Genomic DNA, 25496 nt, shown 5'->3' with positions numbered 1-25496 from the left:
TAAGTAGAGTCTGGCAATGATCTCCCAAAGGAAGTAGTGGAAGTCTGGTCACTTAAATCAATTAGGACTAACCAGAGCATCGCACTCCCCATGACTCTGTAAGGAGAAAAGCAATGTCAAACTGAACTAAAATAGACTTTGCGTGCTTATTTTCTGCAGGGCTGCTGTCTGTGTTTTGCTGGTAAATTCAATATGGCTAATGGTGATTAACATCTCTTGATGGTGATTATATCATTGCATTGTTTCCAGCCGGTTCCTCAACAGCACACACTCACAAGGGCATGGCCATACAAACACATCCCCCAGCTCAGCTGGCTCGGTCCCAAAGACAAGAGGCAGATAAAGCGCAGGAGAAGTTGTTTTCTCTCACCTTAACAGTGGTCAGGCTTGTTATCACCACAACACTGGATTGACACAGACCTCCCTACTGCTCACTGAGCACAGTGTACCTGTGGTAGCATAGCTGAGGCAGGAGCTGCACGTGGACTTGATCTCTTGGATTGCTGTACAGCAAGGAGGTGTGCCAGGTACCTAAGGCAGGGCTGCAGTACCCGTGTCCTCTGTGCACTACAAGGGTTTTAATGCATACAAAACCAGCTGGGGACAGAAGACAAGTAAAGTGCATTATCCTTAGTCTTGGTGGGCTGTTTGGCATGCTCCAAGTACACAGAAGAAGTTGTCTTATGTCCTGCTTTGAAACATAAGGGAAAGAAATCAATCCTCCAAGAAGCTAGGATCTTTGCTTTTCTCTGTGTGTAAGCATTGTTGTTTTATACGTATGCTTTACCTTTTCTCTGCCTGGTTTTCTAGTAGCCAGTCAATAATAGAAATGAGTAGAAATTGGAATAAGGCAAAAGATTGAAAGGCAGGGAAGTAGTGATTTGGCATATGAGCTTGGACAGGGTGCCTGGTGGAGGTTTCCACAAGCTGATCTGCCTGCTTAAACATTAATTTACACAGAAAATAAGGTTTAAAAGCAAGGAGCTCTTGGGCATCTTATTTTCAATAGAGAAAAAAAATCCCTGGGATTGTTGCTGAGATGGGTTTTTACCCATCCAACAAAGATCTCTCTCACGTGTAAATGAAGACTGTTGTAGCAGAGGAACGATTTCTTCCCTTCTGCAAATGTAGATCAACTTGTTTTCACTGACTTTTTTTCACTGGGATGCATCAGTCAGATCAAATAATTTTGAAGACTGTCCTTATCTTTTGCTAAAGGAATGCCTGTGTGGTGGTAGTACATGCAGCTTCAAAGCCTTTTCTTTCCCAAAGTGCGGTGTTCATAGTCACGCTCCAGTGGCTCGATTCCAGCCTTCCTGCCAGAATGCATCAGATGCAAGCAGTCCCAAAACTGGTGGGGCCAAAGCAGGGAACCTGCCGCCGGAGCCGAATCAATATTTAGACAGCTTCGGGCGGCAGAGCTTGCGCTGGCTTTCACACTTGGCAGCAAGCTTTGCACCCGTTCGTTTCCAAAGTTATTGTTTGTGCAGTTTCAGGAATTGGCACTAGAGAGATTTCTGCCTGAGGGCAATGACAAGCGCCGGGTGCTTGAAAAGAAACTTTCCCCCTTTGGATCTGAAGATTGTGAGAGTGAAGGTTGTGTCACTGGGTAGTATCTCAAAGGAAGTCATGGCACGCATTTGCTCGGAGTTTTCATCATCGTTCACACGAGGCATCTGCTGGGCACCACGGGGAGCCCACGGCACAGCCTCGCTGCTGTTTGTTATCGTGGTGATTTACCTGCAGCGAAAGCCTGTGTCAGCGTGGGAGACAGCCTTGCTGTGGGGTTGGATGAGTCAGCCCCAGGCTGTGCAGAGTGCCTGTGCTGGGGGAGGCAGGCAGGCGGGCAGGCAGGTGAAACCCTGGCCCGGCACGGAAAATTATTTTAATTTGCTTTCCAGCCATTCCATCTAGTGGCCAAGTGCCACCACTGCCAGGAGAGCTGTGTTGGTCCTCTGGAATCTCTGCAGACCTACGCTGCTGCCGAGTTTACAAGATATGCAGCAATATGTAAGCCCCCACACTGAAGATCTTACCATCAGCCTGCAAGTAGCTCATTAAGTTCCCAAGCAATTTTGTTAATCATGCTGCATAGATAAAATGCAGATAGGTCTTTAGTGAGCTGATAATCTAACAAATAGGCAGAAAGTGTAACACTGATAAAGCAGAGATTGGTTTAATAGCCAGCTGTAAATCTTGGCAGTTCTGTACCAGAGGCGTATTGTAAAACAGGAATGTGCAAGTGTGTAAGTGCGTGCATGAAAATGCACTGCTTCTTAAAATAGCAGATAGAGCAGTAATACTGTGGATGGAATAGCAATTGGGAGCAATTTTAGAGGTGTTAGAAAATATTTTTCTCCCCATCAAAATCTGTACCACTTGTGGCATCTTCGTAATCCGCTGTCATAAATACAGGTCTGTGAATAACAAAGGCTTGTTTCTGGAAGTCAGGATTTTCTATAAAAATCTATGAACTCTACTACTGGTCCTGAGGCAGTATAGGGCTTTATAGGCTTTTCATTGAGATGAAGCAAAATATTCAATCAGATACACTCTAGTCAGGAATTAGACCTTTGCAAATTCATGGCCTGATGGCTCACCAGCCTTTTGAGCAGATTCTCTGCTTGGTGGTGTTAATTGAGCTGGAAGAATAGTAAAAAGCAACTCACCTTCAGGGTACCCCAAACATACCCTTCTGAGGGGCTGGGAAATGGGACTTTCAGTCCTCACAGCCTGAGGAAGGAACCTGGTCTCCTACTTTCTAGGTTCCCCTCCTCTCTTCAGGCCGTTTTTTTCAAAAAAGAAAAAAAAAAAAAAAAGGAGACAGCAGTGCTTTCTCTTCTTGTTTGTTTTAGAAGAAGAAACTGAGCTGGGGATGCCTACCAGAGACATCTGCATCCAGAAGGAGGTTGCAGGCTGTGCATCCCAACCTCACACAGACATGCAGGTGTTGGCTGTGCTGAATCCCATCTAGAGGTCTTTGCCTGTTATGGGAAGCACAGGGAACTCAGATAATGAGTGCTACTCAAGAAGGTGTCTCAGTGAATTGAGACTGAAGGGACTTTCCAGGGTCATGTAGTAGGTGGTTGGTGCAATGGGAAATTGAGTGGTGGTCTTCTCAACCTTGTGGGCAAAACACTGAATTTTCTTGTGCAGAAACTTTAATTCTTGATGGTGAGATGTGGTTCTGAAGCAGCCTCTTGCTGCTTCATGAAGAATGATTTTTCCAATATCTTTGTTTCATACCCAATAGGAGAAAAAAATTTAACAGAAGTTTGTGGCAGTCAAAGTATTTTTGTCAAAAAATGACAACATCTATAGTTGACTATGTGGATTAGCAACTTACTTGATAGCTGTATGTAAAGATACAAAGATGTAAAAAATGGGGGAAGGGGGAAGTGTGTATTTTTTAATATATGGTATATTAGTAATCTATACTATATAGATTGCATACGTAGATTTCCATACCATAGATGATTTGGAAAGAAAACAAGATGAGTAGCAGTGCATAAGTAAGACCTGGAACAGCTGACTGGAGATCACTCTCCTGGAAACAGTTTTTACTCTTTCTACAAAGAAAATGCTGGGAAATTAAGTACTGAAGTGGGACTCAGAATAATTTCTATTATTTGAACTATAAATATTAATTTCTGTTAGCTGTACCTCAGGCTCACTAAAATCAGGAACAGTATGAGGGGGATAATCTCCATGGGATGGAGTAAAGTTAAGCAGTCTGTACTTACCTATTATGTATTCAGCAATGGCTTGCAAAAAAAAAAAAACTGAGAAGAAGAAAAGGAATGGATTGCTTTTGAAAGAGGCAGAAAAGATGCTTTCTGTTGAATTTTGCTGTAATACTAAGTGTTTCTTTTCCAAAACACTTTTTGGATTTAAGTGGTGTCTTAAGCTTGAAACCACTGTTTATTGGACAAACATCAGAGCAGAAGACTCAAAATTGAATTGGTGCTTTCATGGTTGGGTACTGTAGCACAGTTCAGACTATGAGAAATCCATGTAAGACTTAGCAGTGTCCAGACTAGTTTTGTCAGTCTTTCATTAGGGCAGAGACTTAGTTCACAGGTCTTCAAGATACTTGGGGGGGAAAATAGTGTTCAGTTCAACCTGTACAGTGATGCACAGGGGCAAGACAAAGGGTGCAGTGCTAGTTTCTGGATGTAGCAACATTGCAGGTGTGACAGAAGAACAGCTGTGCTGAGAGTATTCATTTCTGAGTGCCAGATCTGTTTGTTTATCTAACCACATGACAAAGGACCTGGGATGATAGCAAGAGCTGATGGTTAATGCTGGCAATTTCCCTCTCTCTTTCTGCAGGTCACTGTCAGGGGATTTGGTCCATTGTTACAGTTTGCCTACACTGCTAAGCTCTTACTCAGCAGAGAAAACATCCAGGAGGTCATCCACTGCGCTGAATTCCTGCGCATGCACAACCTGGAGGACTCCTGCTTCAGCTTCCTTCAGACACAGCTGCTGAACAACGAAGATGGCCTGTTCCTGTGCAAAAAAGATACCACCTGTCAACGCATGCACGATGAGGAGAACTCCGATGGAGATGAGGAGGAGACAATGGAATCGGAAACGTCAAAAATATCTTGCCCAAGGGAAAGGATGCACCAAGAGCCCTTCAATTTTGAAACCACTGTTGCTGGAGCAGACAAAGGTGAAGGGATGCTGCCTGACTCTGACATGCTGAGAGATAGCAAGGACAATTTGGATAAAGATGCAGTAACACGGTACCCCAGATACAAGAAATACCAGCTTGCTTGTACCAAGAATGTCTACAACACATCACACATCAGTACCTCAGGTTTTGCAAGCACATTCAGTGAAGAGAGCTCTGGAAATGGCCTCAAATCAGGACTTGCTATGGGGCAGATAAAAAGTGAGCCTCAAAATGAAGAGAATGATGAAGAAAGCATCACACTTTGCCTGTCTGGAGATGAACCTGACATCAGGGATAAAGAAGGGGATGTTGAAATGGACAGGAAACAGCCAAGCCTCACTTGTGTCGACAGGCCAAAAAGTGGGTCTTCTCCTTCTTGCTTGCGGTCTTTCTTCAACAGAACAAAAAGCATAGATTTAGTTGGCTTCCCCAGCACTTCCCAACAGCACTTTGGCAGGAGTCCAGCATGCCCTTTTGAAAAAGGGACAACTCAGGGTGACCACAAAACTGACTATGTCCCTTTCACAGGGAACTATGGACAGTCCCATGCCATGCAGAAGGATGCTTCCAACTTCACTGTGGGATCACCACTCAGGGGGCCCGGCTTTGAAACTCTCTGTAAGCAAGAAGGGGAGCTGGACAGGAGGAGTGTTATATTCTCTTCAAATGCTTGTGACCAAGTAAACACTTCGGTGCATTCATATTCTGGTGTGAGCAGCTTGGACAAAGACCTCACTGAGACTGTGCCAAAGGGTCTGTGGGCTGGCAGCAGCCAGTCTCTCCCCAGCTCTCAGACCTATTCGCACAGTGGACTGACAGCTGATCACTTGCCGGGAAGGATGCGGCCGAACACCAGCTGTCCGGTGCCAATTAAAGTTTGCCCTCGCTCTCCTCCTCTGGAAACCAGAACCAGGACCTCCAGCTCGTGCTCTTCCTACTCGTACGCAGAGGACGGCAGCGGCGGCTCTCCCTGCAGCCTGCGTCTTTGCGAGCTCTCCTCTTCCCCTTGCTCCCAAGGCCCCCGATTCCTGGCACCCGAGCACCAGGAGCCCGGCGTGGTGGGGGACGGATTGTACAACCCGGTCCGAGCCCAGATTAAATGTGAGCCATCCTATGGAACAAACTCCAGCGATGAGTCTGGGTCATTCTCAGAAGCAGACAGTGAATCATGTCCTGTGCAAGACAGAGGGCATGAGGTAGGGATTTAAGATAAGTACATATATCACAGTTGTTATAACCAAATTAATCGCTCCTTGATTCTCTCAAATGACTTTGCATTTCCCCTGCACTTTCTTTGTTTATAGAGGCAAAGAATTGGTTATTCCCTCATCAGCTGAGTGCACATGGTTGACTTCACATTAATAGGTCTGCTTGACCTCCGAGGTGTTTGACACTTCTAAAAATTTGGGTATGGGAAAACAGCAAACTGCTGAATGATGAGAGTGCATTGATGCCCTTAGGAGTCTGCCAGCAGTGTCCTGTCTTCCTCCCTCCCTCCCTCACCCTCTTCCGTGGAGCAAACCACCGCTCCTTATTCTTAATTTACTGAGGTGGTTCCAGCTCCACTAGGTGTTACTGCAGGTGTGTTTGCTCAGGCTATGCCTTTCCTGACACCAAGGGTCAGGCAGCCTGCTTGAAGAGCCAGGTTGCACGTTGCCAGCAAGGGTGTGAAATAACTCAAACAGTTGCATAGCTGGCCACCCTGTGCTGTGGGAATGGCATTCAAGTCATCTTCACACGTGTGTTTGTGTGTGTGTCTGTTTCTTGCATGTTCAGGTAATGGCTTTTGCCTCTATTATGTGACAACTTGAGTTCATGTTCCCTGTCTGTTACATTTTGTTTGGTGGTGAGCTCTAGCAGCCATGGCGTGAATGGTTTCAGAGAGAAGTTATCCTTTAATTTCCAGAATTGTTAAGGGAATAACAAGAGAATGATCTAGGACTGAAGAGCAAGCCATCAATTTCCATATAGCTCTCCTAAGAAATGGAGGAGAAAGAAGGGCCCTCTCTAAAACTAAGAGACGGGCCAGCTGAAGATGCTACGGTGGTAACTGGCTAACCATGACCAAATAAACTGTGTGAAGTCAGTAGCTTGACAGCAGACTTAAATCAAGGAGATGTGTTGTGGAGCCCAGAAAGTGGAAGAGACTGGATATTTATTCACAGAGTTTCATTAGGAATCTGCATGACCTAGAGAACATCTAGGTGAGATCACGTATTAGGTTCCTCTAGTAATGCTGAAAAACTGCCGAGAGTAGTGCTGCTACTGAGAGTTTGTGCTTCAGTGTGGGGAGCAATGAGTGCAACTTCTTGGGGTTCAAATGTTCAGAGCACCCATTTCAGAATAATGTCATCTTAGTTGTGGAATGGGGATGAAAATATTTCATCATTTGTTCTGTCATTTATTCTGTCCCTCAATCTTTATTCCAGCTACATCACAGGCTTTATTTTTCAGACAAATGTGGGTGCTTCCTTTAGTTGGCTGCTTAGCTTTTAAGAAAGGGCATAAGAGCCTGGGGAGACTCTAGTGTTCTAACCCCTGGTCACACTGGACCAGTGATTCTGAGAGGACAGTTCTTTTTCCTCATGCCATAAGCAGGGGATGATGCAGAAGGGAGAGGAGTCTCTCTGGGAGGCTGTCTGGAATACTGTGGAGGAGATCTCATTTGGGATGCCCTACAGCAGCTCTGTTTGGCCGTAGATGGGTTACTCAGTGAAGTCCTGCCTTTACATGGGGCAGAGGGCAGCAGGGACCAGGGACCATCCATTTCCACCCATGTGTGCTGCTTGCTCAGCATGAGGCAGTGCAGAGGGCAGAGGTTAGCCTTCTGAGGTTTGATAATTAATTAGCTGTCATAATTACCTAATTGTGTGGAAATATGCTGCATCAAAAATGAGACTGGACGAGTGAAATTAGAAGGTTACAGGGGACTGATGGTGGTTTCCTAGAAGAGAAGTATGTGAATGTGTGCAGGAGACCATGGGTGAGAGGAGGTGCACACAGGAGCAAACAGGCAGTGATAGGAGGCTGTCTGGGTGTGCTGCTGGCGGGCAGACATCTGACTCTGAGACAGTGCTAGGAAAGGTTTGCTCCACTCCTGGTTTTGCTGATGGTTTCCTCTGGGGAAGATTTTCTGAACTGTGCTGAGCAAGTTTTCTCCCTGGGACTGCTGATAAGGCTTTTTTATTTTTTTTTTCTCCCAACCTAGGGTATTTTGATTAGGACTGCTAGGCATTTAAAAATGTGGTGAGGAAATTAATGCTCTGTGAGGTTGCATTGCACTATGCTGTACAAGCCATGGGTAAACAGATCACACCAGTGCTTTGGTAGAGATTTTATTTAAAAATTTATCTTTTGAAGGTTGTTACCAATACAAGAACAGACTTTGCAGCCTCATTAAACAATACTGTATTAATACAGTGACTTGGGGTATGTATTCTGCAATGCTGCAAAATCTGCTGCTGTGGAAACCTCAGTAAAGGGTATCTCAAACCAGACAGTAGAAAATATATAACAGCACCAGGAATGTTCTTGTATAAGTTGCTCTACCTGCTTTTAGCAATTTGGCTGTGATTAAAACAGCAGGAGAGACTCACAGCTGTCTGAAATGGACAGCTTTCTGTTCTTCACCTCCCTGCAAGCTGCATGGGAATCTTTCTCCATTCCTGAAATTGTTGCTTTGCCTTTCCTGTCCTGATGACTTCACAGACGGGTCACTTTCCCCCTCCATATCAGAACACACAGTGTTTTCTGGGCTTCTATTCAAAAAGCACCTGATAAGATATCTGGGGGTGACATGCTTGCCCTTCTGGAGACTGGCCTTGCAGGTTGTTCTGCTGCAGGTCAGCTTTCATTGGGGTGGGATGGCCTGATGGGAATAAGCCTGGTGGACTCTGTCAGTTATCTCACAGGGCTGCTCAGTTCCCCTGGAATTTGGACCCAGTTGGTCTTAATTTGGCTCCCAGAGTGCTGTTGCTGTCAGAATTAATGTCACAAACCGTCATTTGCTGGGGTATTGATTGTGTGAGAAGTAGGTTAAATATTTCTCTTCGCTTCTTTCAGACATTCTGCTTTCCTACAGACAGATGCCATTCAGGAGCACATGGCCAAAGTTGTTTGGTGCCAGAAGTGGGGTGCTAGGGCTCAGCATGATGCCATGTGGGTGAGGGTGACCCCACCTTGTGACGAGCCTCCATCTTATTGAGGGTTCAGATGGCAGTCACAACTGTCAGAAGAGGTGGCAGTCCTTGGAACACTCCTCGGTAAATCTCCAGGATGTCCTTGCTTATTGCTTCCCTTCCTGGAGCCACCAAGACTCTTCTGCGATCTCCCTTTGTTAAGGCTTCCTGACAGAAGCAGCAAGTGCAATGTAGAGTGTACCCATGGTGCAGAGTTGCAGGAACAGGGCTGTTACTTGAGCTATTCGGACTTCACAGAAATATTTAATAGTTTGTGTTTCTCTTTTCACTCAGTTCTCTCAGGCCTCCACAGGTTGTGAAAAATCAATTACTGAGATATAATACTAGAGAGAAGACTTAAAGCTCAGTGCTTACAGGCAGGTTCTGACATACCTGCTTAAAATAGCAACAACAAAACAATAAGCCCTGAAATAATGAATTGTTGAGAAGGAAGTAGTCTGTCAATCTGTTAACCTACTTAGGAACAGAAACTTCTGCACTATCTACTTTTCTTGGTATTCCTTTTCTTCAGCAAGTACTTAAGAGTTTTTATCTGCTAGAAAATTTGTAAAAAATATTGTACTACTAAACCAGTTATAAAGAAATCTCAGCTCAGTCTAATTTGATAAGTGAGTTTTCTGAGGAGAAAAATAAACAAGGGTAAGAGGAGGTAAGAGGTGGAGTTTTCCAAGAACTATTACTATCTAGAGAATTGTATTCAATGTCTTTTCATCTGTATTTCAAAAGAATTTTCCGCCTGGGTTAGTGACTCACTTTTCAAAGGAAATTTTCATAAAGGGAAAGCTAATGCAATTAGACCTTTGAGGATACTGTAGGTAAATAACTTTCAGCAAGAGTTGAAACCCCTCCATGTTAAGTGACAGGCAGCCACCCTTTCTCTGTTCATCTCCTGATGCTTAGCAAAGTACTGCAAGTCAGAGCCCTGGAAAAGTGGAGTAAACCAAAGTTGCTCTACCAGAAATGTACTGTAACTATGCTGAGTTACCTAATCTGAGACTGCTTCACTACTTAGTATTCCTACTCAGTGAAAAATGTTACATGTAAAGAAGGGCAACCAAGAAAAATACATGGGAAGGTTTTAACTTGCTGTGGTATGTGTTACCTCCCCAAAATTTGATGATCAGTCACATCAGCTTTCCTTTTTTACTAGGTTTGCATATTTGGAAATGAGAAAAATTAGTCCCCGGGTTTTCTGGTGGATGTTCTGACTGGGATGGCATCAGCAGAGCACTGGGAATTGTTTGTCAATGTGTGTTTAAATGGTGTCTTGTCAAACATCAGTCTTGTAAGATAAACTTCATGGGAGTTCTGTTTTCTTTCCTCTCTTCAGTAGGAATGGTCTCCATACTGGCAGAAAAGAACTGCTGGATTACAGCAACACTGAGAGTTTGAAATTTCAGGAGGGTCATTTTAAACAGTGTATTATTTTGTGGAGCCCTACAGCCAATTCTTTTATACCCTGATCTGAAGACCTTGCACAAGCTTTTGAAGGACTCCAGTTCTTAAGATGCAAAAGCAGCTCTTTCAGAGAAATACTGTAATTTATCCCCTCTTGTTTCACTGCCTCATCTTCCATTCTTAAGTGCAACTGTGGCTTCTGTCTGTGTTTCTGTGCTCTCCCTGGTCTCAGAGAGGCCTGTTAAATGGCAGGAAGTATCATACTGTTCGGCCCTTTGAAGGGCTGGAAGCTGGGGACACTGCAAGCAGTGAATGGGAAGAGGTCAGCCCAGCATTCTAAGCACCAGCAGTGTGTGGTCTGAATACAAATCCAAGTCATGGGCTGAAGGATGAGAACCCCATCCACATCTCCTGACTGCTGGGTTAAAGCATTCAGCCATGGGATTAGCCTGGTCCCCCACTTCTGTAAGGCAGGTGGCAAATCAAAAGGTTACCCAGCCTGCCTCCGCTAAGTCCACAGCAGTGCCCTCTCAGGCAGCATTTGCTGACCCAAACACCTCTCATGGCCCTCACAAAGTAAGGCTGGAGCTGACCCCATGCCACTATGGGGCCATCATTTGTCTTGTGTCAGATAGATCACACTGTCTGCAGTGGAACCTGCTGATCTGAAGGGGGACAGTTTAGACACTGGTTTGTTGACACAACGGTAGATCTTCACTGCCTGGGCTCATCATTCCGCTTTTGCAGTCCTCTGCCTTCTTGGTGTAGTTGACACCTGGAAAAAGGAGGTGTTTTGAAAGCTCCACCTGTGCCAGTAGACAGCAGGATGAGAAAATGCACCCTCACACAAAGTATGGCCCTTTACCTTTGTGCTTCTTAGATAGCCTCTGTCCAGGTGAAATCAGGACAGGAATGGGTCCCTACTCTGTGGGACCACAGGTGGTGCCTGAAATACCCTGTAGACAATTGAGCCCCTAACACAGGTGGACATATGGATGTACCTCTGCTCCTGTCCTGGAATGAATTTCTTCCTGAGTGTTTGTGGAAGACAAACTTGCATGCTAAGGAAGATACTTGGAAACACAACATTAATGTCTTGGGCTCTGTTGTGTAAAGCCAAGTACCCATTTCTGCATTAAAAGAAAAAAAAAAAAAAGGCATTCATAGGATTGAGCCCCTGTGCTGGATTGTTCGGGTGAGTCCTGAGAGCCTTCCAAGGAGTCAGCAAGTTTAAGTGTCAGAGGCTTTCAGGATTTGAGGGCACTAAAGCAGCAGGTTTTTTTCTTACAGCTCTGGAGCAACTGACCAACTGGTACAATGAATTCCCCCTTCCTATGCCCACTACATAATAGTTGCCTTTTCTTACGGGTAAAATATTTGTCCTTTTAGTTACTGTGATGTTAAAATGAGAGTTGGGAAGTTCATTGCCTTTACTAGCACTTGGTTAGGGTGAGATGATATCTTAATTAAGATATAAAGAATGAATGAAACAGCTAAGGTTACCCATAGGATAAAGAAATTCCCAAGAGCTGACATATTTTAATGTGAGTGAATATAGGTCCTCGGTTCTTTCCTTTGTTCCAGATGAAAAAGTGAGGGGGGAGAGCAGCAGCAGTAAGTAGTACAACAGATGAGCAGAACAGCAGTAACTGGCATGTGATCCAAGCTGGCACTAACTAGTGAAGCTTGAAGGAATTAATCAGTTATATATGGGCCTTGCATGTGCTGAGTAAGTTGCTGTCCCTTCTGTCTACATCACTGCTCTGATTTAGCCTCTGAAAGCATTGACATTTATACTGACATCCTAATGCTAGTAAGGGGGTTGAAATGCCACAAAATCCTAACCAGGTTTCCTTTTTCCCCAGAGTAGATTGGCTGTCCTCAGCCAGAGCTGGGGCAATAGAATCTGCAGTGGTGGTAGAAGGTGCCAGTTTATTTGTTGTGTGGTGGAAAGCAAGCTTGTGGTGCCAGTGTAAAAATGCAGGGAAAGAGTAATTGTACTGATAAGGCAAGATTTGGGAGCTCAGTGAGGTTAGCTCTGGCTGAGTAACTCCTAGAAGGACCAGGGATCCCACTTACATTTTTAATTTGAAATAGTTTGAACCAAAAATCATAGTAATTAAAAAGAAAATTTTGCGAGAAAGCATACTCATTGGGGTTTTCTTTCATACCTTAGAAAAGATTGACTGTCTTTCTCAGACACCTCAGGTAAGGTTTCTCTCACCTCCTGTAAGATGCAGAATCTTTTCTGAATCTTATGTCCACTCCTTCTGCAGCCAGAAGGAGGGAGAAGCCGTGCAGCAGTGCCATCTGAAAGAACCAGGACATTAGGTAGTCCCAACCCATCATTTCAGGCAGCTCTGGGTGACTCAGATGAATCCCACGCACTGCACAGTTGCATGCTCTAGCAAAATGACTCACCACTCTGTTATGATAAATAGCAGCTGAGAGTCTTGCCCTGTGCAGATGTAAAACACTTTAGCCTCTCACTGCAGCAACACCCTGGTGCAGTTATTCACTGTGTCCATGCCAAAAGCTTGGTGGGTTGGTATTTTTTTTTTTCAGTTGACAGCTGATTTCGAAGAGGGAGACAGGCAATAAAAATGCTGTGAATGGTGAAGGAAATGAGTCTGACTCACTTCCACTTTCCCTTTCACATCTTTAATCCTGTGCAGTGCTGCCTGTGACAGGAGTGGGATTATGCTGGGATTACTGATAGCAGTCTCTGATCTGCTGTGTAGATGGTTTTATTTTCAATCGGGTTTCTTTGTTTGTTTGTTTTAATGAATCTCTATTTATTTTCACATTTCCCTTCAGCAACTTCTATCAGACATATTTAAATTGCCTGTCTTTCATTCCCATTCCAGCTGCAAGCACATCTCCTCCTTGCAAGTAAATATGTTTTGGAAGGGAGAGGTAGGGAGAAATGAAGTTAACATTGCTTTCCGTTTTGGTCTTAAGAAAATAAGGAAAAAATGTGAACATGAAAGGGCTGGTTTTGCAGTGAAACTCTGGTGTCTTTCAGAGGAAAGCACTGTTTTCATATTCAGACCCTGGTTGAAGCTTGAGAGAAAAGCAGGTGACAGTGAGTTTATGTTGACCATCCAAAGGCTCAGGAGGGGAAATCAAACAGGTTTTGTGTCATTTACTGGCAGTCTGTAAACAAGATAGTTCACATCACTGTGTCTAAGGTCAACCTTTGTATGCACAAGCAATAATTTGGGAGGGTTTGCGCAGCGTTTGGCATTCCTTGCTGCTTTAAATTGACCTGTCAAGTAGTGTGTTATGAAACAGTGCCTGGAAACGTGGAGCAGAGGGGCATGAATGAACATTCAAGGCATGAAGCCATCTGAAGGAATGTTGTAGGTGTTTGCATGGAACTTCATGTACCTCAGGCTTGGCAATGCACAGGGCAGTGTTAGAAGGGTACAAGAAAACACCCAAGAGCACCCATAAACAAGATGAGGAGCTGGTTACTGGCAGGTTCAGGTGCCTGGTGGGGGTCCATGGCTGTCAGTGCCAGAGGCACTGCTGTGTGTTGGTGTACATGTGTCCTCGGCAAACTGTTCTGCTTGAACAACTCATCTCCCCGAAGAAGATAATTTATAATCCATGTTGTTACTTTATTTCCAAATAATTTTTAAGTGCACCATTTTAAGACCATATATGTTTCAAATGTCTAAGGAATGTTTTCAACCCGTGTCTTTTCGTTTGGCTGGAGCAACCTACCTTCTTTGATAGCCTATGTGCAGAGTAGTCTTCTCGTTCCAGAGGTTCGATTGTACCAAATAGGGACAGAAACATAAATACTTACTGCCATCTTTTGGGCAGTGTGGGTATGACTAAAAAAAAAGAAGGGTCAATCAAATTACTCTGCAGCTCCTTCAGTTTTGTCAGCTAATTCTTATTTGACCACCAAATAGAACAGCTGGCCGAGAAACATCAGGTTTTTTGATAGCTATCAGTCTGAGGCTCTAAGTGAAGGACGGTTTCTAAGGAGAGGTGCTTGCTTTGGTTTGAGCAAGCTGATAGATTGTGGGCAAAAAAACTAAAAGGCTTTGAGCACATCCACCATTCTCCAGCTTTTCACACAGTGCATGTTCATTGTTTCAGACTGCTGAGAGCTTTGTGTTTTGCTCTGCTTTTATGCATAATTGCTAGAATTCTTGAAGTCAGACCCTGAACTTTTCAAGAAATACAATTTCAGTGCTCTTTAATCTGCAAGAATATTAGTGTCAACATATATATGTTTATTTTTAAATGTATATATTTTAGCAGGATAGGATATGTTGCATCTCAGTCTTCTGACCCTTTCTTCTTACACAGCGTACTGCTCAGTTAAAATGCTGATTAGATGACCTTTCCTAATTGCAATTCAGTATTTTTCATCCACTTGAGGTGTCAGGTTGTATTTTTAACCTCATACTTAATCAAACTTTCAGTCCTGCAGTCCAAGCAGAGACACATTTCCTGCTGTGGTAATAGCCCCTTCCTTGAAACTATTTTAAATTTAATAGCAGCAAGGTACTTCACTCTTTCCAAAAGGCCATGTCTCTTAGTGGACAGAACCTTCTTTTAATGCAATGGGATCATTTATTAAGGCTTTATAGAAAGATGAAATTTTAATCTGGGATTCATATGTGATGCTGATTTAAGTACAATTATCGTCTTATCCATACCATCTGGACCTCCACGATGTGCCACAAGGGAAGAACTTGCTCAATGTAAAGCTTGGTTTGTTGTTTATTGAGGGGGTGGCAGCAAAGATAATCGTCCTTCCACTCACTCTTGTTCAGCTTGCATTGAGCAAGCAAAATATGACTCTTTGCTCTTGTCTTGTGTTTGTTTTAGGTGAAACTTCCTTTTCCTGTTGATCAAATCACAGATCTTCCAAGGAATGATTTCCAGATGATGATAAAGATGCACAAGCTAACCTCAGAGCAGCTCGAGTTCATCCACGATGTCCGCCGGCGCAGCAAGAACCGGATTGCAGCGCAGCGCTGCCGCAAGAGGAAACTGGACTGCATTCAGAACCTCGAATGTGAAATCCGCAAGTTGGTGAGCTCTGTGCCCTCGCCTCAGCCCAGCTCACCCTCGTGTTGTAGCCTGCAGGGCACCAACAGCAATTCCAGTCCAGACTTCAGTGGGTTCAGTCAGCTTGTACATTCATGAGTGGAGCACACAGTAGACAGTGCTGCCACATTTTAATGTAAGGGAGTGAGGTGACTGGAGTGAGGCCAAGTGGCTGCTCAGAAAATTCCTCTCACTTTCAGTCATGGTGCACCTCAGGTGGGGTTTGTTGTGCTTTATTTGTTTTGTTCTCTGCTCAAGCTGTAGGAAGCATAGTGTGAAAGAGGCAGGGATCTGTTGGAAGAAGCTGAGTTACCATCACCTCACAAATGGCAGAAAGCTGTGTGACTTTGGGTTAGTCACTTGCTGCCTGTGCCTGTCTGCTTCCCGTCTGTAACAGGGAGGTGACACTGACCTCACAAGCTGGTTGGAAGGCCTCAATCGCCAAGGCTTGTGAAGCCTTCACATACTGTGCTGCTGAAGCCCTGGGGGGAAAACAAAGCAAAATCAAAACGTTGTTCAGAGTAGTGCTCGACTGATGCAAAACAAGCAACACAACAAAGATAAACAAAATAGTGAGCAAGTGCTTCCTGCACTGAGTATAATGCACAGTGTGTACAGGGTGAGTCAGAGGTTCTGCATAGTGAAAGAGTGGATGGATCCTCATCAGGCTGTCAGAAGCAGCAGGTCCAGTCTTAGCTGCACATGCCTGTCCCTCTGCACTCTGCTGGTGATGGGGAGGAGTTCCTGTCTCACTCTCCAGAGCCTCAGGAGCAGCACTCTGAGGGCTGGACTAGCAGCGGGGGGTGATTGAGCTTTACACCTGTAGCCTTCCCTTGAAAATGAGTTAATTGATTTCATTCAGTCCCGTGACATTGCTGTTATTGTCTGATATAGTAAAATGTAGACAGACAAAATAAAAATTTCAAGCTCTTTCCCCAGCACAAACACGCATCTAAGGGGAATGAATGAATGAATGAATGAATGAATGAATGAATGAATGAATGAATGAAAGGCATATGAGTACCCTTTTGGGCTTGATCTCTGCTCAATTTGAGGAATCAAAAACCACTTGAGGTACAGGATTCTTCCCAAAAGAAGAGTTGATGTTTCTATTTAGCAAAGGGTCTTGAACATGTGGCAATATGCAGTGAGTGAGCCAAGTAGGGAAGGCAACCCACTGGACCTGTTTGCAAACAGTGAAGGCCTGGTGGGTGAAGTGATGGCTGCATGCCTTCTTGGGCACAGTAATCACAAAATGATGGAGTTTTTGGTTGTTGGAGAACTAAGTAGGAGGGTCAGCAGAACTGCCACCTTGGAATTTCAGAATGCAGACTTTGGCCAGTTTAGGAGACTGGTTGGGAAAAATCCCTTAGGAGACAGTACTGAAGGGCAGAGGAGTCCAGGAAAGCTGAACATTCTTCAAGGAGTAAATCTTGCAGACACAGGAGCAGGCTGATCCCACATGCCAAAATGTGAGACACTGGAGAAAACCAGCCTGGCTGAACAGAGGTTTGGCTGGAACGCAAAGAAAAGAAAAAAAAAAAAAGAGTTTATTATCTTTGGAAGAAGGGGCAGCAACTCAGGAGGACTGCAAAGGTATCATGAAATTATGCAGGGAGAAAATCAGAAGGGTAAAAGTCCAGCTAGAATTTAGCCTGGCTACTGTTGTAAATGACAATGCAAAATGTTTTAGAAACAGACAAGCAACAAAAGGAAGGCCAAGGAGAATCTCCATACTTTATTGAATGCAGGAAAAACATATAAAGAAAGAAGGAGGAAAAGGCAGAGGTATTTAATGCTTTCCTTGCCTCAGTCTTACTCGATAGTAAGACCGGTTGTTGTCCAAGTACCCAGCCCCGCCAGTGACAGGGAAAATAATAAACATACAACACATGACCACTGGAAATTCATTTGTTGTCATCTGTCCTCTTTGTGATCAACAGTTTCCAGTCTCATGAATTACATAATGGTGCTGTGGTTTAAGGGTTTTTCATTTGGCTGGGTGTTTTTTTATGAAAGACCCCTTCTCCCCCTGTAGTTACTTACTTTAAGTCACCCATCTTCTTGACACAGATGGTTTCACAACAGACAGTGAGTGAAATGCTTGTATCTTCAGAGTTTGATAGGTAATTTTTTTTTGCCTGCTTTCACTCATTCATCTACCCACTCACATTCCCTTTTTTCCCTGGAAACTCGCAGCATATTCTCCTCCATAATTCATCATCTCAAGATGTACTTGAGCATCTGTTTATTTTTTTATTATTTTTATGCTTTCTTGATAGATTTATCAATATTTTAGTAGTTAGTTCTTTTCATGTGCACTGCTCTCTTTCACATACACACAGCTGTATGCCTCCAGTGTGAGCTTTGGGCCCAGGGCAATACCATCAGGTGTCAACAACCACCTATAGTTGGATTATCTGAGTTGTGGAGCTTTCACACCTCAGATGCTGAGACATCTTGGGTTTAGCAGTGTTACTAGGTGAGATACGTGGCTGAGCTGCTTTTGGGGCCAGCTCAGCTCTGGAAATAGTTCTGGTACTCTACAAAATCTCATCTACTCTCTCAAGCTGTATGCCCACCTGCCTGAGACAGAAGGAGATGCGGGACCGTCCCAGTCAGTCTACACTGTGTCAACACTGTATTTTAGAGGTGAAACCCTAGGCTGGGTTCATAAAAATAGCTGTATTAGATCAAGCCCAAACAATTAAGCACCAGAACATAAGAAAATGAGCCATGGTGCAGGCCACAGAGCACACTTAGATCCTCTTCTGAATAAACCACTCAGTGGTAATGGAGCTCCAGGAGGTGCACCCAGCCTAAGTGACCAACCTGACAGTTCAAGGGTCAAGCATCAGCAAACCAAACATTAGCATCTTATCCTCACTTCAGGAATTAATCTGTTTTCTTGCTGATTACATGGGAAGTGGCGCTTCTCCCTCAAAATGTTTTATTCAGAATTCTTCTGTACCATCTGTCAGGCAGCCTTAGTTTACAAAGGGAAAAGTTCTGTGGGAATAACTTGAGATTCTGTCATCTTCCAGTTAAAATGTTTTTCTCCAGATGTTTCCCAAACTACTGTCCACACAGACCATGGTGGTCAAATACATGATGTCTTTCTGACTTTTCCTCTGGCCATGTGAAAACAGGTGCAACATGTTGGTGTTCTCGGGTACTGCTGCATACATGCCCAAAGTGAGCAGGCAGTGGATGTCCCGTCCTCAGCCTAAGATGCCTTCTTTCTTTTTCAGGTGTGTGAGAAAGAGAAATTGCTCTCAGAAAGGAACCAGCTGAAAGCAAGCATGGGAGAATTGTTGGACAACTTCTCGTGTCTTTCCCAAGAAGTGTGTAGAGACATGCAGAGCCCGGAACAGATCCAAGCTCTCCACCGATACTGCCCCGTTCTCAGACCCATGGATCTACAGCCAGTCACCACCATCAGCCCCGCCCCAGCTGGAGTGGAGCAGAGCCTGGTGACCTCCCAGTGCGTTGGGGAGAGCATGCAGTGCTGCTCAGAGCAAGGCTCAGTGCAGCTGGGAGCACCCTGGCTGCCCAACAACATCTCAGAAAATTGTTCGGCAGGTGCGGGATTGGATGGAGCCGACGCAGGTACTTACCCCGAGAGAGAGCTTCCACCAGAGCAGAGCAGCCAAACGGTCACGGTAGACTTCTGTCAGGAAATGACTGATAAATGTACAACAGATGAACAACCTAGGAAAGATTACACCTAGTGACTCGTAACCTTAACGTTACACCTGGTCAGGTGTTCTTCAGTCAGCCAGTGGCAGTGTTCATTTGTTGTCTAGAAGAACGTATTTGGTGCACACTACAGTGGTCTTAGCAGCAATACTGTTTTTAAGTATTCCCTCCTCTCTACAAGCAGGAGTTCTCTTCACAATGGTGCTATCCCTTGCTCAGGCAGGGAACGAAGCAGTGGCAACACTGTCTGTTTTTGTATGTTGATTTCAATCTTAACAGGGATGGACATAACACCTCTGAGGACCCAACCGCAGCTTTTTTCTCAGTGGCCCATGTCACAAAACCCTAACTCAGGAATTTCCTCTGAATGTTCAATTTTTCATTGAAGACAGCTTCTTTACACATCAAAGTTTTATAGCTAAACTGTACATATTATATATAATATATATAAAATATATATATCCATATGCAAGAGTCCCTGCATGCCTCAATTTTTCTCATCCTACAAACTGGAAGCTTTCATTTCTATTGTACAAACAAGTTCCAACATTCCTTTTTGTCTTTGATGCTAGAACTAGTTTGGTAACTTGTTACACGATAATTTTTTCCTCAGTTCGCAGTTCAGCAATAGCATTCAATTTGTACTTATTTATAAAACTTTAATGTCAGAAACTTATTTGAGATTTTATTATAGACAATTTTTTTGGCACAGCCATTCTGTGTCACTTGAGCAATGTGGAGTTATTTTATTTTCTTGCAGATACTGTACAGTAATGGTCAACTTTGCCACTTGCACTGAGTTTCTGGTCAAACCTCTTTTCATAAATGAAGTCATGACTTCAGAATAACTTGAGTATATGGTTTTCTTTGCTTTATGGCTTAAAGGAAATAGAAAATTTTTATCTAATAGACAAACACTCAGGAGCTCATTATGTAGTAAAAATGGTCTTGCCAAATACTGAATTCACTATACAATTTGTAAAAAGAATCTGCTTGAATTATTTTTATATTTAGACTTCTTTCTGTTTCACAAACCAAGTTTAAGTGCTGTTAATGATGCTTTTGGAGTCTTACAGGGGAAAGTATATTTCACTCTTTAGAGAAAAGTGTATTTGACAACTGGATCAATTCAGCAAATGTTCCACGAAGTAAAGCAGTCAGAGATCACGTCAATATACTTGGGGGCTTTTTCTCCAGCCCCACTCTGCATCCTTTACTCATGGAAGCAACTGCTGCTCCGGCTAGTCCCCAGAGCCTGACCTCAGCTGTCCTCAGACATTACCTGTTCTCTCCACCAGACCCAAGTCACAGAGGTGGGTCTGGTGAAGTCAGTGACCCTGCCTAGGTAGGCAGGGTTGCAGGATCACACCCCTAGTTGTTGACTTTGGCTTCCTTACAGAAGTCCAGCTAGCACTGTATCCTCTAAGAGCAAAACATACGTTTGCCAACACCCCATTTGGTCACTTACCCATCAAATTGTTGTGTTCCAGGATCCTCTCATCCTGCAGCACTGCCCTCAGCACAAACTGCAGCTAAAAGAGCACTGTCTCAAAGGAGACTACTCAGTGAATTGGCTTAGTTGTAACTGTATTGGACTTGTATCTTAATGTTGACTCATGTTATGACTGTGTGAGACAGCAGCTTTCCAAGCATAACATCTGTATGTACAGTGTAGACAGAAGAACAACCTCCTAATGCTTTTTTAATAATTATTACTATTCTAAGTGTACTGAGTTTTTATTTTGTGGTTCTTTGCCCTACGTGTGCCAGGTTGTGTGGCTTTATCGACGACAACTGTCATGTGCTTTATTGGCTGATATTGTTTGTTCTCGCCTAAAAAAAAATTACCAGCTGTTCACACCTGTTAAAAAAAAAAAAAAAGTGTGGGGAAGCAGCTTCTCAGAAGCACTAGGTGATAATGTGGTCTTCTGTGCTAACGTTTACACTAGAGGTGTGCACTGGTGGTTTTTTGAGGCACTCAAGTAGATCAGCATCTTGAACCCTGGAGGAGGAATCAGCTCCCTCTCTCCACTTTCTTCCATCTTCAGACTGTGCTCATGGACTGTCGCCCACTTGCCACAAGGTCTTGCTTTTATCCTCCTCATGCAAACTATTGTAATTGTAGCCAAGCTACTGAGGAGGAAATGCATATAGCATGTGCCATGTTTGTTGAAAATACTTTTTTTCCCCGCATGTAAAAAGGAAAACTAGTATATAATGTAGGAGAATATTTATGTTTAAGTATTAATCATTACTGTACAAAATCCTTACCTTTAAATGTTCAAAAATATACAAATGCCATAAACTCCTAGTTCACACGGTTGAAAAAGGGGGAGGAGTTGTCGTTTCTTTTTAAAAGAGCTTAACCTAAAAATATCTGAACCCCCTCCCAACCATCCTTTGCAGGTAACTTCACTGAGAAGCTCTTTGGCGGGGGGGTGGGATTTGATTTTCCTTTGAATTCGCTGACGTTGCAAAGCAGTTCTGTGCTTCGCAGAGAAGTTTTGTTTCTATGAGACCATGGTGAAAGCTAGAATTTAAAACTAAATGTGAATCACATTATAGAGTCATAGCTACTTGGGGGGGGGGGTTGGGGGTGGGCGGGAGGGAAGGGTCAACTGACACAGTATTTTAAAGATGTGTTTCTGTTGCCTTTTTTATTTTTAAGTGACCTCCTATATATATGAATAGGTAGAATGTTTTATGAGTATAAAACCAAGTTTTAACTTGCTTCCTGACATGAAGATTTACTCTACTAACAACTCATGTGCAACTGGTACTCTTGACCTCATTCCAATGGTTTAAAAAACCCACCCACACAACCCATTGCGCTGCAGCTCTTAGGTTTGACCTGGCCTCATACTGGTGCTGGGTCTCTTGATTTCCTCTACCTTGGGAACTGATATTTAAAACCACTGCTCAAATAAGTGTCTCTTCCTCAACCTTTCTCTCGTCTCTCTCTTTCCCTCCCCTGCAAGCTTTTCTGGATGTTTGATTTCATTCTTTCCCATTAGAAGTGGCTGATTTTGTGTCATTGCTTCCTATATTTACATGTATCATGGTTTTTCAGTGAGGTTTTTTGGTGGTGGTGGTTGTTATTTTTTTGTTTCTATTTTGTTTTGAAGTCTTTTTGCTATTTTGAACTATGTGGCTTTCAAAGCAGTTACTGGGCTAACATTAAAGGAAGATACTGGGAGAATTAGTTTCAGACCTGGACATCTGTTTACATACCCAACCATTCTTGTCTCACAAGGTCAAATCAAATGACCACAAAATATCATTGGAAAGAGCGAAAAAAAAGAAATCTGCCTGCAGAATTCTAAGAGTTTGGCCAATGGTCACTGTGATCTTAAGAATCTCTTTGCATTTGTCAAAGAGGATACATGCAGCATCTCTTCTGCTGGGCTTTGCTTAGGAATGGCACGGTGAGACCCCATCTCCCTACTGAGCATTGCTCTGCTCCCATGGGCATGTGAGTCCTTGGGGCTCTGTCCAGTCTGTATCTAGTCCTCCTTTTCCTCTGCCATTGCTATACTTGCATTGCCAGGAAACCTCATTTCATTTAGGCTTGTTATGCTTTGTCAGGTGGGTACTACACTATATAATGTCTTTGTTTCTCTGCGTTCTCTGGGGGTGCCTTGAACACAAAGCTCATTGCAAGCTGATTCTGGAACAAAAAGGTAGCAAAAAAAAATTTAAAAAAATAAAAAGAGTGAAAACAAAACAGAAAACAAGCAAAGCAAAAGCAAAAATGTTGGCTGTGTTATCAGGAAATCCCAGTATTTATATCACTGACTTCCTAACGTGGTGACTCAGGCGTCAAGAGTTTGATGCTGCAGTATAAAACTATTATTTTATATATTGTACAAGTAATTTATTAAATGTCTTTCTAAGGGTATATGCTGCTTTTAAGATGCACTATATTTTTGGATCTAATCCCTGTATTGTTTTTTTCCCAAGGAAGTAAAATGTGCTGCAAAAGCAAGCCACAGTGATTAGTATGCTAACTGCTACTTCTCTTTAAAAAGGAGAGTGGGAATGAGATACGTAACTTTGCTAAGTGGATTAACTCCTGCCAGAGAAATGATTAGTGCTGATACCGTAGTTGTTAATCTGGGGTGCAACACTTCATCATGTCTGTATCCTAAAGAGTGCTTAAATACAAGCTGAAATGCCTAGATATATAGTTAATTTTTTTAAGGTGTGACTTCATGATTGCCTAGTAAATAAAACAAATCTGCATGCTGGAATCACTATAATCCTGTAATAAAATGAAAACTGATCCACTATGAGAAAGCATGGTGAAGCATTGCAACTCCAGAATCAACACCACATCCTCACCTGTGTCTTGTAAACCACTGCTGTGGTGGTGAAGAGCGATCAAGGGATGCGTTCGCAGAATAGGAGACCCATAGTGAATTTTGCAGTGAGACGAAGTGAACGTTTGCCAGCTTTCCACACACTCACATTTTGCTCCACTTCACATCCTCTACTATTGCAACAGGGAGTGCTGCTTCCTCCTTTTTTATTTCCCTGATCTGAGATGCTTTTGAAGGTGCTCTGGGTGAATGTTGTAGCCCATGGCTACAGCATTTTAAAAGTCTATTTTAGGGCTGCCTTGAGAAGTTTTAGCTCAGTATGAGCAGCGGCTTTGCATAAGGAGGGGATCTGCTAAGTATGGAGCAGCTTTATTTTTATCAGAAGTGAGGTGAAACTCAAACTATTAACATAAAGAATTTCTGCTCTCTTTCCTGTTAAAAATTTTCTCAACAGATTCAGACTTCATTTCAGTTTTGTCTCTGCCAACACAGTCCAAGTTAATTTTATATCCATATATAAAATACATGTATGTATGTATACATACATCTGTAATTCTAGTCAGAGTGTGTGTTTGTGTATTTTCCTGTTTATAATACATATATGTATATTTATAATACTCCCTGGAGTATTTTATGACTCAGGCATCAGGTCTGATGCTGTAGAATACAATATATGTGTATATGCATATGTTCAAATACTGTGTGTACATTTAAAAGATCTATTGTTGGTGGTCTGTAGAATAATATTCCCTTTACTCTCAAAAATGTAATGGCATTACTTGCAAAGACTAAGTGTACAGTATTTTCCTACACTCCACCAATATAGGCATTATTTATGTCGAAGTCAATTATTGATAAGCATTTTAAGGTATTACATGGATAATATTGCCATTTTTGCAAACAAAATCACTTTTTTGGCAGGAAGGAATGCTAAAAATATCTTTATAAGCTTATTACCCCAACCAAACAACTGCTAAAAAGCCAGTTAGATGACTCCTGTTCTTGTGAAAACTTAAGTGACTGTGGGCAGAGCCCTTGCCATAAGTGAAAGACACTGTGTGGTTCATGCAGTGCCACTGTTGTCCCTTTTGGCTAATTAAGGGCATGCAGAAAGAAACTAGCATCCCAAAATAGAAATGGGAACTGGCAGTGTTTGATCTCATTGATTGCTTAGAAGCAGAGATGGTCCCAGGCTACGAACCCAAACGACCCCCCCAGCTTTGGAGGGAGCCAGGCAGGGGTTGCAGGTCACTTCTCCTGCCTGCAGCCAGAGGAGTCCACGCTCTGGGATGTGGGCAGGGCAGAGGAGGGAGCAGCTGCCCCATGCTGGGGGTTGTGGCAGGCACCCCCTGCCCAGGCCAGTGGCACCCTGCACCTGTGATGTACCCGAGAGAAACGTGCATGGTTTCAGTCCTGCTCTCACTGCTGCGTTTGCTCTGCCTGAAGCTCTCTGGATCCCTCGGACCAGCAGGAATGATACTAAACACTTTGGTGATATTCATTCAGTGCGTGGTTGTTTACTCAAAGTTGCAAGCATCACCTTTGATTTCAAGGGTGGGGATGCCCTAAGAGTTTGTTCCAGAACCAGTTGGTTACAAGTGCACCTCTTATATATGCCTTACAAACTTCAGAGGCCATATTCAAAACAGGGTTTTATCAGTGTATGCAAGGGGGTGCAACCCCTCTTCTCTTCCTCCCCAGGTCAAACAGTATGGACAGTTTTCACACATATCTACCTGTATAACCCTCTGTACCTCTCATAACTGGTCAATGACTGTAACAGGTTACATCAGGTGTTTTTTCTACATACTTTTTACACAAATTCTATGCGATTAATGTAACTTAATTCAATGCATCATTTTATTGTACTAGTTCTTAAGCTTGTCTTTATTTTTTTTTCCTAGGTGACTGTGGTTTCTTGTGATTTTTATTGTATAAATAAATGAGGTGGCTGTTGATGCTTACTCTCTGTTACTAAGAATTTTTACCTTTTTGGAAGAAAGCATTGCTATGAACTAATGAATTTAAAATGTCATTTACTCATTGTAAATACAGTATTGTGCAAAAAAACAAAAATGAAAAAAAACCACCCAACCCTTTTCATTCATTTGAATTGCTAGTGTTAAC

At 43.2% G+C, this 25496-nt stretch overlaps 1 protein-coding gene across 1 annotated transcript in view; it reads left to right on the top strand.

The window, feature by feature from the left end:
- The window catches only part of BACH2 (BTB domain and CNC homolog 2), a 42662-nt gene extending 23580 nt beyond the window's left edge, over positions 1–19082 (top strand). Inside the window, exons 2-4 of the mRNA XM_062488675.1 lie at positions 4333–5877; positions 15130–15336; positions 18603–19082. Of these exons, the coding sequence (XP_062344659.1) occupies positions 4333–5877; positions 15130–15336; positions 18603–19082 (2232 nt within the window). The remainder of the gene's footprint in view (positions 1–4332; positions 5878–15129; positions 15337–18602) is intronic.
- Positions 19083–25496: the final 6414 nt, after the last annotated feature.

Source organism: Cinclus cinclus, chromosome 3 (assembly GCF_963662255.1).
Source record: "Cinclus cinclus chromosome 3, bCinCin1.1, whole genome shotgun sequence".
Taxonomy (NCBI): Eukaryota; Metazoa; Chordata; class Aves; order Passeriformes; family Cinclidae; genus Cinclus; species Cinclus cinclus.
The sequence above is the reverse complement of the archived record's forward strand: the minus strand, read 5'-3'. Positions and strand labels throughout refer to the sequence as shown.